The 17,007-nt window shown below is 40.5% G+C and overlaps 1 protein-coding gene across 3 annotated transcripts in view; it reads left to right on the top strand.

The window, feature by feature from the left end:
- Rbpj (recombination signal binding protein for immunoglobulin kappa J region) overlaps positions 1–17,007 on the top strand; it is a 193,938-nt gene that overhangs the window by 123,536 nt on the left and 53,395 nt on the right. The window contains exon 1 of one of the 3 annotated variants that reach the window (XM_048414784.3): positions 112–251. The exons of 1 other annotated variant lie outside the window; for it this stretch is intronic. In XM_048414784.3, coding sequence (XP_048270741.1) covers positions 154–251 — 98 coding nt within the window. In that variant the 5' untranslated portion in view covers positions 112–153. Of the gene's footprint in view, positions 1–111; positions 252–367; positions 484–17,007 lie in introns of those variants that run through there. One more of the 3 variants, XM_085691896.2, reaches the window with a different exon arrangement.

Raw genomic sequence — 17,007 nt, 5'->3', positions numbered from 1 at the left:
CACTTGAGGAGGCGTCTCAGCTAGGCCTGTGAAACGCTCACATTTTCCCAGGACCCCTCCTCCCGGCCCCGGGGCCCCGCCTCCTGACCCCTCCAGTCCTTGTCCCCGTAGTAATCCCCTCCGGTTTTCCTCAGTCTCCACGTACGTCCCCCGATGGCGCGTCTCAAAACCCGGATAACCGGAGCGCTCCCCATGGACTACACGGAGGGCTCGCCCGCAGAGGAGCGGCCTGCGCATGCTCCATCGCCGGGGTAGGTTTCCAGGGAAGGCTGCGAACAGGATCCCCTAGTCCGCGGGCGGCGCGAGGTGGCAGGCTCCCGGCGGCGGTCGAGCGGGGAAAGGCGGCGCGGGGGCCGGGTGGCAGCGATCAGCGAGGCCGAGGGAAGGGGCGGGGGAGAGGAGCAGGGAAAGGCGGCGGGGGGAATCTCGCGAGGGTTGGAGTTTTGGCGAGAGTTTGTGGAAGATGGCGCCTGTTGTGACAGGGTAAGTCTGAGGGGGCAGCGAGTGCTGGGAACCGGGAAAGTTGCGGGCGTCTGACTGCCCGCGGCAGGCGGCGGGTCCGGGCTGCGCGGTGCGCCTCAGCTCGGGATGGGGGGCGCGGGCGGCGACGCGGTGTCGCGGGGCGGTGCGGGACTCGCCGTGCGCCGCGGTGGAGCGGGCTCCGGCGCGTGAGGGCGGGCGGTGACGAGGCCGGCGGCTGCGGGCGGAGTGCGGTCGGCGCGCGGGGCGGTGGGCGCCGTGCCCGCCGCGCGCCCCCTCGGCGGGCCTGGCCGGGGAGCCAGCGCAGCTTTGTTCCCGGCGGCCCGTGTCGCCTGTCCGCTCCGTCGCTGTCCCCGGAGCCCGGGCGCTTTGTCTCCGCGCGCTGCCCCCCGCGACTCTGCCCCCGGCCCTTTGTTCCGCCGCCTTAGGCGCTCGGTGGGAGCCGCTGCGCTCCCCGCATCCCGGCTGCGTCTCCACTTCACTGTCCTTCCTCCCGTGCCCCTTTGTTGTCTCCCTCTCCTCCGGAGCCGGGTGACCTGCCACAGCCGAGGCACCAGATTCCTGCCCCTCTTTCTTCCATTGTCTTTCTCTTCTGTATCCCTTCTCACCTTTTTCTGTTTGGTCCTTAGTCACCCCCAGAGGCTTTGTCTCCCCTATCTAGTGGCTCACTCGCCTAGCATCCCCTTCCTCTCGCGTCACTGCTTGCTTGATTTATCCACTGCCCACTGTGTCTGTTGAACTGTCTCAGCCCCGGGGACTCCATCTGGTGCTTCTAAGTGCGCACAGACTCTACGGTTTGCTTTTGTTGTTGGAGTCTGGTAGATGCTTGGGGAATAACTTAAGTTTGCTCCTCCGCGCCCCTCCTTTGCTTCGCACCCCTTTCTTTCGGGATCACCCCAACACCACCCCCACGCTCCCTCCTTCTCTCCCCCGTGCGCTGTTCTCCTGGGATTAAAACGACTCCGATTTTCTTTGCCATCGTTCTGGACCCGTGATTGTTTTGCTTGGTAACAGTAGTGCTGGAAAAAGAGCTAGATTCCTGATGGTTATTGCCTTTCATTATTGCTTCTGCTGGCTCAGGCCAAGGGCATCTGTGGTAGCGTTGCACTTGGGTTACCCGAGGATTGATGAAGGGTATATTGTAAGACTGTTAGAAGTAGGCGCAGAGGTATTCCTTTTTTTTCTTCTCCTGTCGGTGTTCGAGAATAGTTCAAATATTCACAGTGGATATTCATTTGGTGTGAGTAGGAGGTGAGTGAATTTTGATGTTGAAAACTTGTGAATGTTGGGGTGGAGAATTGTATTCCCCCCCCCCACACACTCCACCCCCGGAATCTGGATCTACAGTTTAATTGTTTTCTTACTCCTTTATAAGGAAGAGACATCTCGCTTTTGGTAAATGGTTTGCCTCTTAATTTAAATTAGAGTTTACCATTTATGATTGTTTGAATTTGCAGTTCGTGATTTTTTTACTTCTGAATGTGTGGCACCTTGGGATCAGGTGCCGGAGAGCAGAGGGCAGTTTTGGTTTGATGAATACTGACTGCTTTTAGGATCTTTGTGGAATACATTAATTACAGGCAGTCAAAAGACAGTGATAGCTTTTAGTTTGGTTACCTTAAAGGTACTTCCTTCTGTTACAGGAGCTTTAAGTTATTTTCAGCTCTTATTGTTACGGTGATGTGAAGCTTGGGGTGATGACTAGGGGGTGTGGTGTAGGTTATTGTATACTAATGGCCTGAATTATTGTGCTAAGATTAATGTATCAGGGTTGTTAATACTGAATGTATTGTTCAGGAATTTTTTCCTGCTAGTTGGATCACTACGTTTAGAAGATACATTGCCCATAGAGTCATAGGCAGCTTCATCTCTTTAAAGTTGTACACAAGGGCTGTTGATGAGGTTGTAGAAGATGAGGTCTAAGGAATGTTGGCACTTTGGAAAATGTTGGCACTTTTTAAAAACGTGGTGATTAGAATTAGTAGGCTGAATTTTTTTCAGGGGAAATTTTTTTTTTTTAATGAATGATACATGAAGTTTTCTTGTGAGAATTTTCATTTGTCTCCTACTTAGAACATAACTTCTGAGGTTAAAATCAGGCGCACACTGGTTCTGACCTAAAAAGCACAGTGTAAATGCTTTGTAATAATGGAATGTAGTTTGCTTTGAATTGTGCAGAGGCAGGCAGATCTCTGGGAGTTCGAGGCCAGCCTGTCTACAAGAGCTAGTTCCAGGACAGGCGCCAGGCTCCAGAGAAACCCTGTCTCAGAAAAAGAGTGATCACATTAAGACACCATAAAGTGAGTTTTACAATTGAGTTGTATGGTTTCTAAGCATGGGAGACTTTATCTTAGCCAAAAGGCTGAGAGAAGTGATCATTTAAGAATTTTAATTAAATAAAAGACAGTGCCTTATCTTAGACAACAGTATATTTGGAAATATACGGGATGGACTGTGGCCGGAAAACTTTCTGAGTATTGACAATTTTAGCTTTAAATTTATTATCCCCAATGTTTGTAGGGAAACTGAGACTGGTTTGTCGTATTTTTTAGATTTATTGCACACTTCTAGAGCAGTCACAGTTAAATTTATGTAAAAGTTACTTCTTGTCATATACTCTCAGATTTCTCCTATTTCTTAAATGGATAAGATAAAAAACAAAGGGTATACTGCTATTGCCAGATGTAATTCATTAGATAACCCTTGGTATCATGGATGAGTAAGGCATTAGAAGAAAATGATTATGTTTTAAAGTTCTTAGATGTTATTAATTCTGAGGTTCACTTCATTTTTAGAAATAAAACTTGGCTTGAAAGCTTTATTTTGCATTTTGCTTCCTCCCAATACTACATTCATGTTATTTCAGCTAGGGGCAGTATTTTCTCATGGATTGACTAAAAGTTGTTATTTTTGGCATCTGACTTTGTGATTATTTCCAAGTTATTCTATTTCCTCTGCCAGTTTCCTAACTCTAGAATGGGAATGGAATAACTTGCCACATCTGCAGAGATGCACCCTGGGGTTTTCAGAACCCCTTTGGAGGAACAGTGTGCTTAAGATCTAGGAACTGTTATTGAAATGGGCTGATGTGAGTAGGTCATATTTTATAGGAAGTCAAGTAGGAGGTTATGAACTAAGTTCTTGGCAAGTTATAGGAGTGACAGTAGAATGAAAAGAAACCCAACCATGTATTATAGTTTGTATAAAAGATAGATCTTTCTTAAAAATTTAGAGGGAGAGGGTCAAGCAAAATAAGCTTGTGTAAGAGATTGAAGCTCTATTAAACTGAAGTGTAATGACACAGTGTAAAATCATGGGATGCCTTTATTGATTTCTGCATGTAGTAATACTTTTTAAAAGATAGTAAAGAATGTTTTCCCTGTACTCTTAGCCAGGTCTGTTAATAGTAATGACAACTTTTATATTTGGCCTACATTTTTTGATGCTTTGTCATATGCTTTCAAGAATATTTTCTGACTACTAGGACGTAAGTTTAGATTTGACTCTTGGTTTTAGGGAAGGTTTGTTTCTTTTTTTGCACTTGCTACCTACTGATGAAACCCATTGCTCCTTTGACAGCTGTAGTCAGGTGTCATCTGGTCCCCCTAGCAAGGTTAGGCTTCCACTTAAGAGTGCTAAAAACCTTTACTTCTGAACCAGTGAGAGGAGGTTGCACCATTCAGCCTAGGCTGGCCTGGTGGTTAAGATACTCCTGCCTGAACCTCCCCAGTCCTGGGATTACATGTGTGCACATAGCTGAGCCTTTCCTTCTTTCTAGTTACTAAGAACTCATAGTTTTACCGCCTAAACAACCCCTTTACTCTGTCTTGTCCTTAATGCCATAATACATGCTGACATCACTTCTCACCTATTTTTACCACAGGCCGCTTTCCCCTTCTAGATTTACCTTTAGATTCTCTAGCTTCCCCATGGCTAGAGCAGTGTTTCTGAACAGTGAATCAATCACTCTAGTTTAAAAAGCTTTCAATAGCTCCCCCTACAGCCCTCACTAAGAGAGGCAGCAGGCTAGAGGACTTTGAGGTCACATTTAAGCTTTGCTCTCTCTGTATGTGTTGGATTCCAATTCTGTTTTCCTTTTCCTTTACATCTCTGTAATAGTATCTGGCCTATCCTTTCCTCTTCCATCAATTGTAAGGTTATTCCTAATTCAGAGGGTTGTGAAGGTTAAGAGAGATAATAGTTGAAAGCGTTTATAGAATTCAAGGTATATACTTAAATCTTTGCTAGTGTTTCATAGCAGGTTCTCCATAGTTATTTATTTCATAGATGCCTTCTTCATCTTCAAAGCTCATATTTAAGAACATGGAGTGTTCCTGCATAGGCTCAACAGTTTAATGCTTCCCTAAACTTGAAAAATAGGTTATTCTTTGAGACTGAGGTCAAGAGACTAGTCTAATGAAGATATATTGGGCTAAGTTCCGTGCCCCTGCTGTGTTATTAAAAGATGGATGTAATTCATTTGGAAATATGTTACTAAATTGTAATGTAATTGAATTCAAATACTGTTAGTTACTTGATGACAGATACCATTTTCTATTAATCATTTATATATCTCAGGACTTGATAGGGAGTAGCCAAAAAATTTTTTAAACAGAAGACTTTACATTACTTTGAAACATGAATATACTGTGACTATATATATGCTATATATATACTGAAGTTAGTATATATAAATTTCTCATATATATATAATAAAGATACTTATGTATCTCTCACTTATAATTCTGTTAAGAAACTGATGCTGATGAACCTAAAGGAATTTTTAGCCTTGAGCTGTCAAATAGTATTAGAAAACATGGTGAGGAGCTGGGCAGTGGTGGCACATGCCTTTAATCAGCACTGGGGGAGGCAGAGGCAGGCGGATCTCTGTGAGTTTGAGAGCAGCCTGGTCTCCAAGAGCTAGTTTCAGGATAGGCCCCAAAGCTACAGAGTAACCCTGTCTCTAAAAACCAAAACAAAACAAAAATCCAGAAAATATAGTGAGGCTTATGGAAGGACATTGGGGCATTGTACACTGCTGTAAATTGTCCAAGAATGACAAATATAAATTTCACTTTGTGTTTTTATATGGTTGGTTATCAAGTAGCTCTCTCCATAGGTTATTTAGGTTATTTATTCATTTAAAGACAAGATTTTTGGTCTGGGAGAGGTAGCTTAGGGTGTGAATTTGAGTCCCAAATGCTGACATCCCAAGTCTGGGGAGGTTGACACAGTGGATCTTTGGAGCCAGTAGTAGGGCTCCCCACTAGGTCATCCTAACCTCCTTGATGAGTTCCAGACTCCAGAGAGACCTTGTCTCCAAAAAAAAGAAAGAAAAAGAAAAGTGAACAGTGACTGAAGAATGACACCAGATGTCCTCAGGCCTTCACACATGTATCCACATAGAGCACACACACTCTTTCTCTGTGCCCAGGCTGGCCTCAAAGTCACAATATTAGATCTCTGTGAGTTTGAGGCCAGTCTGGTTTATACCCAGGACTGTAAACAGAGAAACCCTGACTCGAAAACAAACAAATAAACAAAAACCATGATAATCCTTGGGATTATGTTTATGTAACCACCTTGTCCAGCTGGTTCTATTATTTTTAAGTGTTTCAATTACTTCTCAGATGCATAAAAATGTCCATGAAACCTTAGGGCATTGTATACTGCTTTGTTTTTGATCCATGCAAGGAATCAAATTAATGATTTACAGGAAAACTCATTTTTAGGAAGGATTATTTACTACTTACTTACAGTTTCTTCATCAGTAATGCTTTCATTGTTTATATCTGCCAGGCACATTGTGACTATGTTACATGTGAAATTATAAAGGTCCAGTAAAACAAAGTATGGGTGATCTGTAAATAGTAAAACATGGAGCTATTTTACTGTCAGTTCCCTTGGTAACCTCTCATGGACAGGGCTCAAGATACACTTTTCTATTGCATCCTGTGGTTTGTGGGTCATGTTTTAGGAAGGCAGCAGTGTGTTTAGTACATAGGACCGCAGCCCTTGAGATACGTGCTTTGACATTTTGAGCAGGCATATTTGGTAAATTACTGATTCACCAGGGATGTTGTCATTGAGTCATCCCCAACTTTGGGGTTTACTTCTTGCTGCTCATGGATCTGCTTGGACAACCACAATAATAAAGGAATGTTGACTGCCCAGCTATCTTTCAGACACTGATGGCATTTTGGATGCCTCTTATAGTCTGACATTACATCATGATGTTGCGTATGCCTCATTAGGCCTGCTGCTGCTTTAGTGAATGAAATGATAGTCTTAATGTGTTTTTCAACCATATACAACAGATTTATGGGAGTGGAGGAAGTAAAAGTGATGGTAATTGTCTATCTGTATACACATTTTGTTTGTTTGTTTGCTTTTGTTTTTCAAGACAGGGTTTCTCCGTGTAATAGCTCTGACTACCCTGGAACTCAGTGTGTAGACCAGGCTGCCCTCGAACTCACAGAGATCCCACTGCGTCTTCTTCCCGAGTACTTCAATTAAAGGCTTATGCCACCACTGCCTTGCCTGTATAAATATTTGTGTAAATTTGTTGGGTTGAGAATGCACAGAGGTACACACAGCATCTGTTGAGTCAGATTGGTGAGGTCTCTGGCATTATTGTGGGCAATTAAACTGTTTTAGGCTTATATATGAAAAGAAAAGACAGAAACCATTTTTTAGGCATCGTAAGTTACAAAGACTTGAACTGAATGTGCTGCCTGCATCTGATGGATGTGAGAGAATACACTAGAAAATCCCTCTGCCATGATTCCTCTTTCCTTTAGTATGTTTAGTTGACACTAGGGCTTTGCACTCTTAGTTTGATGATACTCTGAATTGTTAGAATAGTTTCTCATAAAAGTATCCTATCAAAGTGTTACTTTGTGTTAGAGAACCTAATAGAATAGGCTGCATTATGAAGTATAGAACCAGTGTTGTAAATTATAAACAGCCTTGCTTTGGACATACCTTAATTTATCCAGAATTCTAGGACATACTAACTTTAGACTGGTTTGCATTGGAACAAAGTGTTTCCCCCCTTTTCTGTAAAAGGTCACCTGCAGGTGTACTTGTTCAAATCGTATTTTTTGGTTCTAAATGTGAGAATAGTTCCCATGCCCCAAACTAGTTAATTCTCTTCCTAACCCTTCCGCCAATTGGAGTAAGCAGAAATACAGAGGTTCCGAGACATGAAGAGTAACTGCGAAAATGAGGTTGTTCTCCCTTAGAATATTTTATTAATATGTAGTAAAGAGACAGTTGTTGAGCACTCCTCAGTAAAGAACTCCACTGTGACAGTCTCTTAAAAGTATCCAGTGTGCTGTGTTGGATATGATTTAGTGGAAAGTGTTCAGATAACTAAAGTTTAAGAGAAATTGTGGTGAGTGCTGAGACACATGTATGGTGTTGGTAGACACACTGGTATCATTGATTATGTTCAATCAAAGGGGTGTTTATATAAAGATGGATGGGTGGTAAAGGGGAGTTTTAGTTAAGCCAGAAATGTGGTTTAGGACTCTCCGGAGAAACTTAATCAGACTTAAGTCAGGGGTGCATAGAATACCAGCAGGTTTTAGTTGATCCAAGGTTTGTTGTAAAGTAGATTGAACTTGGTGGTGATCATAAGAGAAACATAATAGAGGTCCATTTTGGGGATAGGCCTAGGAATGAAAAGTCAAAAACGCTTTTTGTGAGCCAATGTAGTATTGGGAACTGTGGAGTCAGTGTGCTGTCTGTTACTAAAGTAGATCTTTGATAATGAGCATGTTAGTTAATTTCAGTTCTCATGGTGTTGATTTGAGGATTGATTGAGGGATATAAAATAACCTCTCTCAGTTTTGGAAGTAGTAGACACTTAAGAAATAGTTCAGTCCCTATTGGACTAGAAACGAGCAGTGGATGCAGCAATTGGTGACCCGTTTCAGATTCACCATACTTTCCTTGTGATGTCTGTGCACGGATCTTGCTTTATAATAAATGGTGAAGTGTCCTTTGAGGTGGGGCGTGGAAAGAAATAGTTCAGTATCCCCCCTTTTGTACTGTGGAATTTTCAGGTAATGAGAAGGGGATATGGAAAAGAAGGGAGGTTAAGACATATATGTTGACATAATGGAAGAGTGAATGAAGTGAATAAATTTAAGAGAACCTATATATACAAGTGTTATTTAATTGATATCAGAATACTTATGCATATTTCTGCTGTGACAGTTAACCCTGCTCTACAGATGTTGATTTGTCTGAGTTACATCTGTCTACTCTTTTTGTGAACTCTTTAAGCCATTTTATTTGTAATAATTACATAGATTATCTCCCAGATTAGTACTTGCTGGATGAGTGACTGTGCTTGAAAAGGATTTAATAATATGTAACACTTGCCACTAGGTGGCATTTGTTTTAAGTGATAAATCTGGCATTCCACATAGAGTGGATTTTCTACTAATATGATCCATATAGAAACTGACTCTTAGATTAGATTCACCATTCTGCATCTCTGTACTGTATTTTTGAAGTAGAATATGAAAATATCACATAGAAAACCCAGAGTGTTAAAAAGTAGAAAACTAAACAGTATTAGACTAAATCCCATAGATACAGTCTTATTGTAGGAAAATTTTATGTTGGTAAAACATTAGTAAGATTTCTTTAGAGGAGAGTGTGGCAGTGTGTTTCTTAGAGGATTTGTTGACAGATGGTGAAGTGTAGTCTGTCCTGACATTGAGGTATGATTTTGTTTGTTTGTTTGTTTTTGACCCATCAGTTCTGAATTCTAATTACTGTTCTAGAAGTCTCTGTTGCTCAGCAATATTCCATTTGATGGTAGCTGTATCCTGGGCGGTATACATTGTATATAGAGTCTGTTAGATTCAGGGAACTTAAGAGCTGCTAAAGACCTTACTAATTTCAGGTTCTAAAATCCCCACTCATTTTAATAGTCATAGGCAGTTAGATAGTTCACAGGTGGTTAGACAGGGGTTCAGTGACTGAGATCTTTCTTGTTTGGTGTTTTTTGCGGGGGGCATATGCTTGTGTTGCTTTCACTCTTTTCTAGTTATTTATACCACTGGGCCATCTGTTACTGTCTCCAGCTCTTTCTTTGTGTACATCAAGAATGAAGCAAGGTCTCTAGCCTCCCAGGCCCAGTGGAGTGCCATTACCAGCTGTCAGGTCTTTCTCCTTTGCTGCCGTCCTATTTCATGTTTTCTTTTTGAAACAGGGTCTCAGTGTGTAGTCCACCTTGGCCTTGAATTGATTTTTAGCCCAGGCCGCCTCAAATTCACTACAGTCCTTCCTCAGCCTCCCACTTACTGGGATTACAGTTCTTTACCTCTATACCTTCTGTTTATATTGAGACAGAATTTACTATGTAGCTCTGACTTTGAGTTGCTACTGTAGTATAGTCTGGTCTTTTACTTTTCCTCTTGCCTTACTTAGTTTGCCAGTATCAGTTTATAGGCACTAATCACCATATCCAAGAGATCTTTTATTCTTGATACTACTTACAGTGCATTGTCTATTTCTTACTGAATAGGCAGCCTCCTAGGAGGGGCATGGTCTCCTTACTGCATACCTTCTTACCCACTGAGGACATAGTTACCCCCGCCTCACTCCCCTCCTCTCTACCATTTTACTTAGTTTGCACCTGGCTTTCCTTGGGAGAAGATGGAAGGGCAGAGGGTGACAAGAAAGATTTGCACATGGAAAAAGTGCTACAACTTTAAATTTCATGCTGAAAAGATGATTGCTTATAGACTTGATGAGTCTGTAGTCGTTAATCTGATGTATATGCTAAGACAATACTCTTAATTACGGAGTTATTAAATCTTTTGTGTCTGTCATTTCTGCTTATGCAGATTTCAAAGAAGTGAAATAAATTCATTTTGACATTCAAAGAGTGGTGATAAGATTTTCTTATTCACTTAAACAGCTTAATAATGAATGCCTTTATTTAATTAAATAGATTGCTAGTTCACTGGTAATTTTTTTAAACAATCAAATCTGCAGGGATTATTTATTTCATGAATATTGGCAATTCATTCTAACCTAGCCTTATCTGTTATATTCAGTGTACATTTAGCACACATAGTTTAGTGGCATGTCATTTATTTAAGCCTATAGTTTCTCAATTTTATACCTATAGTTTGGAAATTGTCAGTTGGTAAATTAGGTACTTGTTACATTCTATAAGAACTCACTGTAGACCAGACTGGCCTGGAACTCAGATCCTCCTGCCTCTGATTAAAGGCGTGCACCACCACCGCCCACCACCACCTGGTTGATTTTAAACCTAGATTTATTTGATAGTTGTGCCTTGGCTTTTTCCATAGTTACTTTGTGTTGCAGAACCTTTTCCTTCCTTTCACTGGCCTTGTGCCTGTGAAGCCAGCATTCTGCAGGCTACATTCCTAGCCATGGATGTTTTTCTTAAGGATTAATGTCACATCAGTATGTACTTGATTCACTTTCTGATTGAAAAAAACGTTACAAAAATTTAAAAACTTATATAAATGTATCTTATAAAGATACATTGTAGTTTTATAGGAAGAAATAACTTGTTAATATTTGTGAGTATTCTTAAATTTTTTTATAAATGCAAATGTTAACATTATGTTTTATATTAACTGTCAACAGATGTTGGAGGAGGCCATTAGTTAGTTCCTGACCGTTTAGCCCCGAAATAATCACACAGAAACTATATTATTTAAATCACTGCTTGGCCCATTAGCCCTAACTTCTTATTGGCTAACTTATATCTTAATTTAGCTCATCTCCATTAATCTGTGCATCACCATGAAGTCGTGGCTTACCAGCAAAGTTTCAGCATGTCTGTCTGCGGTGGCAGCTCCATGGCTTCCCCCTTCTCCCAGCATTCAGTTAGCTTTCCCCATCTACCTAAGTTCTGCCTTATCAACAGGCCAAGGCAGTTCTTTTATTAACCAGTGATATTCACAGCATATAGGGGAGAATCTCACATCAAACAGATAGCCAGCAATATTAAAAAAGATGAGGTTGGGGGACTGGAGAGATGGCTCAGTGCGCTCAGTAAGAGCACTTGTTACTGCTTTGGACCGGGGTTTGATTTCCAGCATCTACAGGTGGCTCACAAACATCTGTAAATCCAGTTCTGGGGTACTTGCCCTCTTCTGACCTTCTTTTGCAGCAGGAACAAGTGATGCAAAGAGTACCTGCTGGCAACACACCCATACAATGCAATGCAGTAATAATAATAAAGGGATCAGGGACTTGTTGAAGAGTCCTCAGATAAAGTCAGTCCTTAAGTACAGGTTGTATCTCTGTCTCATGGAAGTTTAAGGTCAGAGTTGTTTAACTTCACCCTCTGCTTTGCTTCTACATTTGGGTTGCACTTCCCCACCCTGTACTGACTGGCTTTGTATTTGTTTTTCCACTTAATGTTTTCATGCTGCTACAAGGGACAAGGCAGTTCCGGGTTTAAGTAAATGTGGTAGAAAACTTTAAGAAAGGGCGATAATATTTTCTATTAGATTGCTATAAAATTAACCTTTCTAGAAATGCATTTAAAGTTTAGATTTGTGTTTATACTAAAAACGTTCTGAAGTAACAGAGTTGATCTTTAAATTTTCTATTTAAAAATTTTAAGATAAGTGTTAAGCATTCTTGACATCCTGTTTCATTAGCTAATGCTTTTCTATTTTGTTTTCAGATCCACCCCTCTTCCCAAATTCCCAAATGACTCATTTTCTGCCAATAGATCAGTTTCTGGTCTTGTAACTGTTGTGTATAGGTAGAGGATGGTCTTGGGTAAGAATGACTGACTTGCTTTGTGACTGAAATTTCTGCACTTGAGAAATGGAGAAAAAGCACAGTTCTTGCGAGGACTGAACACAGCAAGAGGTTGGCCCTATGGAACTGCTTAATGTCCATCTTCTTTTCATTCCCTTATTTAAGGGGAAGCAGCTGCTGCCTCCTCTTTATGGTACCTTGTGACATCATGATCTCCTCTTTATACTCCTTACTTGATAAGTGTTAAAAATCCAGTTTTTATTTTGTGTATTGTGTGTGTATATGTGTGTGGTGGCAGCAGTTGGTGGGGGAAGTATTGGTTAGCTTTTATATCTTTGACTGACTGCAGGAGACTCTACTGCTTGTATATAATCTTTCCTTTGGTACTCCTCTATTTCAAAAATGTTATTAATTTTCCTTGTTTCCTCTTTGCTTTGTTACTTTGTGTTTTACTACTTTTGGTGTTAGATCTGTATTTTTAAAATTCCTGTTGTCTGCTCTGCAAAACAAGTTTGTTGTACACACTTCATGCATCCATGTCTACCATCGTGCTGTTGTCCTGACTGTTCCCTGGTTGGGGACTGTTCCCTGGGAAGCATTATCTGCTGTCTCTATGTGTAACTTCCTTCTGTTCTCATTTTTCCTTTTTTTTTTTTGTTGATAACCAAATCTTTTCATAGTCTTCAGGTATTTCTTACTTTTGTAAGAGTAAGAATATTTTTTCCCTCGCTGCTGCAGCTGCCTTATTAATGAGGTTTGCCTCATCCTGAAGTTAGTTAACTGTCACTTTCTTAACTACCTCCGCCATCCCTACTGTCACCCCAAGTTATTTCATTCTGTAGTCTGGGGCTATGGACAGCTTTTCCCCATTTAACATTTTGGGAGTTATAGTAATACTTGTTAACCTAGTTTTGTTGTAGACTGTGCCCATGAATTTTGGCTTGGCCATCTAGTTATTGCCTTGTATGGTGAGAGATGGCAAAATTATGTGACTGCTATTTTCATTCTGAAGTTTTGTTTTGAGTTTTTAAAAAGGTATGGGGGGAGGGGGAGCTAGAGAGATGGCTCAGAGGTTAAGAGCACTGGCTGCTCTTCCAGAGGTCCTGAGTTCAATTCCCAGAAACCACATGGTAGCTCACAACCATCAATAGTGAGATCTGGTGCCCTCTTTTAGTGTGCAGGTAGAACACTGCACACATAACAAACAAACATCTTTAAAAAGGGAAGACATGTGTATTAACTATAAACCAAGTCGTGAAATATATAAAGTTGTTTCTCTACACAGTGTAAGTCCCAACCCTCAGAGACAGTATGCTAAATGTCAGTGGGATAACTTTCTTTCCAACTTAGAAATTATTTTCTTGACATGTCTAATGTCTAGTTATAGATTTTGTAATTATTCTTACTTTTTTATTATTATTTCGAGACAGGATCCTTTAGCTCAGGCTGACCTGAAGCTGATGGGCTGCCCTAGGGGTGGTTTTGAACTGGCATCCTTTCTCATTGCTGTGGTTACAAAGTGAGCCACTGTGTCTGAGTGTTTTTTGACTTAGAGGTTTGAGTAAACTTGTGTGTGTTGAATAAATTCGACACATCTGGTATTTATAATACTGCAAAACTAATAAAATATAAAAGGAAAATTTCATAATCTTAAGTTAAACACAAGTAAAATTTTAATGTGTGTGTATACGTGTGTGTATGTATGTATATATATATATATATATATATATCTTTCAAATTTAAAACAAATTTAAGTCTCCCCCACCCCAAGTAATACATAAAAAATGAACAGCAATTGTAAAGCCAAAGAGGGTTTCCCTTGTCTCTGCCCTGTAGATGACCCTTGTTTACAGTTTGAAGTAGTTTTTTAGATTTCTGTGGCATGTATTGACTTTTATAGGTTATCTTCTCAAATTATGTGTTCTGTTGGTCCTTGCTTTTGTTTCTTCAATTGGAGAGTATTAATTAGGCAGCACATTGTTCTTCCACTTGGGTCATTAAGCAATATTCTATGTTGCTGTTGGTTGTCTGGGAGGTGTGATTTCCTGTCATTCTTAATGGCTGCTTGGAGGTACTTTCTAGCTATCTTATTTCTTTACACTGATACATCTGTGCATGCATGGAAATGAAAAGCATGGATATTTTTAAGGTATTTAATGTCTATTTACATTTTATTTATGAATTGCATTTATAAATGTATTTTTCTTTTGAAGTCTTTTTTTTCTCAATTTGTTTGAGAACTTTTCTTTTTCTAAGTGTAACTGTTTTTCTAGAAAGGGTGTCTCTGTGTAGCCTTGACTGACCTTGAACTCTAGACCAGGCTGGCCTTGAACTCAGATCCTCCTCCCTCTGCCTCCTGATTAAAGGTGTGTGCCTTTACCTGGCTGCTTTCTTTTAGCTTTTTACTTAATTGATTTTATTTTTGTTGAACAGAAATTAAGAATTTTTTTAATGTAGTCAGGAGTTTTGTGTTTTATCTTCTTTATCCTAGGATTATGAAAGCATTCTTTACTCACCACCCCCATGCTTTTTCACAATTAAAGAAATCTATCCCTTTAAACTGTTTGGGGAGGCATTTATTGATTTATTGGTTGGTTTATTTAGATAGGTATTATAGGATGTAGGATCTAACTTCTTTTTTATTTTATATGCATTGATGGTTTGCCCAAATGTATGTCTGTGTGAGGGTATTGGATTCCCTGGAATTGGTGCTGGGAATTGAACCTGGGTTCTCTGGAAGAGCAAACTGCTCTGAGCCACTATCTGTTTACCCCAGGATCTAACTTTTTTAAGAGGATAATCAGGTATACAGAATTTCTAGATCAGGGTCATTTAGAAACTTGACAGAAATGCAAATTTTACATGCTGCAGTTTGCAGACACTTGGGAGAGCTCCAAGAAGTTGATCTTGTGCCCTAGAGGCCTTGTCCACCTTGTCTAGGTTAAGACATTGGTCTTAGCAGCTCCTTCCTGCTTTCTCCATCCCAGTTTTTACCTTTTTGCTGAAATAGTCTTTACCGTGTCTACTTATGCTGCTGTTCTTTGCACCCCACCCTCCCCCTGGTTCCCACCACTCCAGAAATCACCAGTTTACCAATTCTCTTCCCGCAGTGGCACTTCAGTAGCCGTCATGCTCTTCATCTGATGCCAGTTATTTCTTGTACTTGGAGTCTTGGGTCAGTTGGGGGGCAGGGGTATTGAGAGACTGATTTTTGGGAAATTGAGATTCCTTCTTCCATGTGGGTTCTCAGGCTCGAACTCAGGTTTGGTAGCAAGTACCCTCACCCACTGAGCTGTCTTGCCTGTACCTTGGGGGGTTTAGTTACTTATTTTTTATTTCTTTTTTTAAAGACTAAAAAATTTTATGTCTTGTACATTTAACAAATTCTTATTGTTTTATTTAGAAATTCGGACTCCATTCTTAATCTGACCTGCTAAAATTACCCCCACTCCCCAGACGAGGTTTTTCTGTGTAGCTTTGGAGCCTATCCTGGAACTTGCTCTGTAGGTCAGGCTGGCCTTGAAGTCACAGAGAGATCTACCTGTCTCTGCATCCAGAGTGCTGGAATTAAAAGGCGTGCATCGCCGCAACCACCATCACCTTGTGACTCGCTAAATTCTATAATATAATTTGTAATATATAAAATGAAAATTTTCTGATCTTTTGAATGTAGCTGTTTTCATTTTTTAATTTTTTTATTGACTTTTTTCATATTATACTTTTTGTGTTTTCCTCTTCTCAAATTCTTTCCAGATCCTTCCCACATCCCTACCTACTCAACTTTATGCTCTTTCTCTCTTTAAAGCAAATATAAAACAAAAAATAAGAAACACCTCCCCAAATGAAAATCAAAATCAGCAAAACATTGATAAGAAAAAAAAGGCAAAACAAGAAATGAAATGAAACAAAAACAAACATGAAATAGAATGCCCACAAAAATACCTTTGAGTTCTTATGTTGGCCAGCATGAGGCCTGTCCTGAGGTGTAGCTAATGCCCACTTGAAAACTGCTTTTTCCTTTTCCTATGGGTATTAGTTATAGATAACCTCTGGGTTAGGTGTGGGAGCCCATGTCTACATCCCCTTCCCGGTGCTGGAACTCCTTCTGTCTTGAACCTGTGCAGATACTGTGCCTGCTGCCTCAGTTTTTTGAGTTCATCGTATATAGCCCTAGTTTGTCATTCATCACGTCTGGCTCTTTCCAGTCTTTCTTTCTCATAGGTCTCTGAGCCTTGAGGGAAGGAGTTTGATGAAGACATCCCATTTAGGGACCAGGTGCTCCAGAGACTTTTTGCATATTGTCCAGTTGTGGGTCTTTGTGTTAGTTTTATTTTTATTAGTTTTATTTATTTAAATTTATTTTTAATCATATGTACATGTGCGTGCAGAGAGGATACATGCACACATGTGAATGCAAATGCCTGAGGAGTTCAGAAGAGGGTGTTGAATTTCCTGGACCTGGAGTTATAGGCAGCGTTAGCAATCTGACATGGATTCTGGAACTGAATTTGGGTCCTTTGCAGGAGCAGTGCATGTCCTTAACCACTGAACCATTGCTCCAACCTCTCTTTGTTTATTAATTTTTTATTTTTGCATTTCAGTATGAGTTTTAGAGGCCATTTTGTGGCTGCACCCAACTATTGGTTATGGCATGCTAAGGAGCTTCTGTAGAAAGTACTTCAAATAGCATCTAAGTTAAAGGTATTACTATGAAGAGTCATTCAGTGTTCTCATAGTTTGATACTGTACGTA

This window comes from Myodes glareolus, chromosome 8 (assembly GCF_982192425.1).
Source record: "Myodes glareolus chromosome 8, mMyoGla1.1, whole genome shotgun sequence".
NCBI lineage: Eukaryota > Metazoa > Chordata > Mammalia > Rodentia > Cricetidae > Myodes > Myodes glareolus.
The sequence above is the reverse complement of the archived record's forward strand: the minus strand, read 5'-3'. Positions and strand labels throughout refer to the sequence as shown.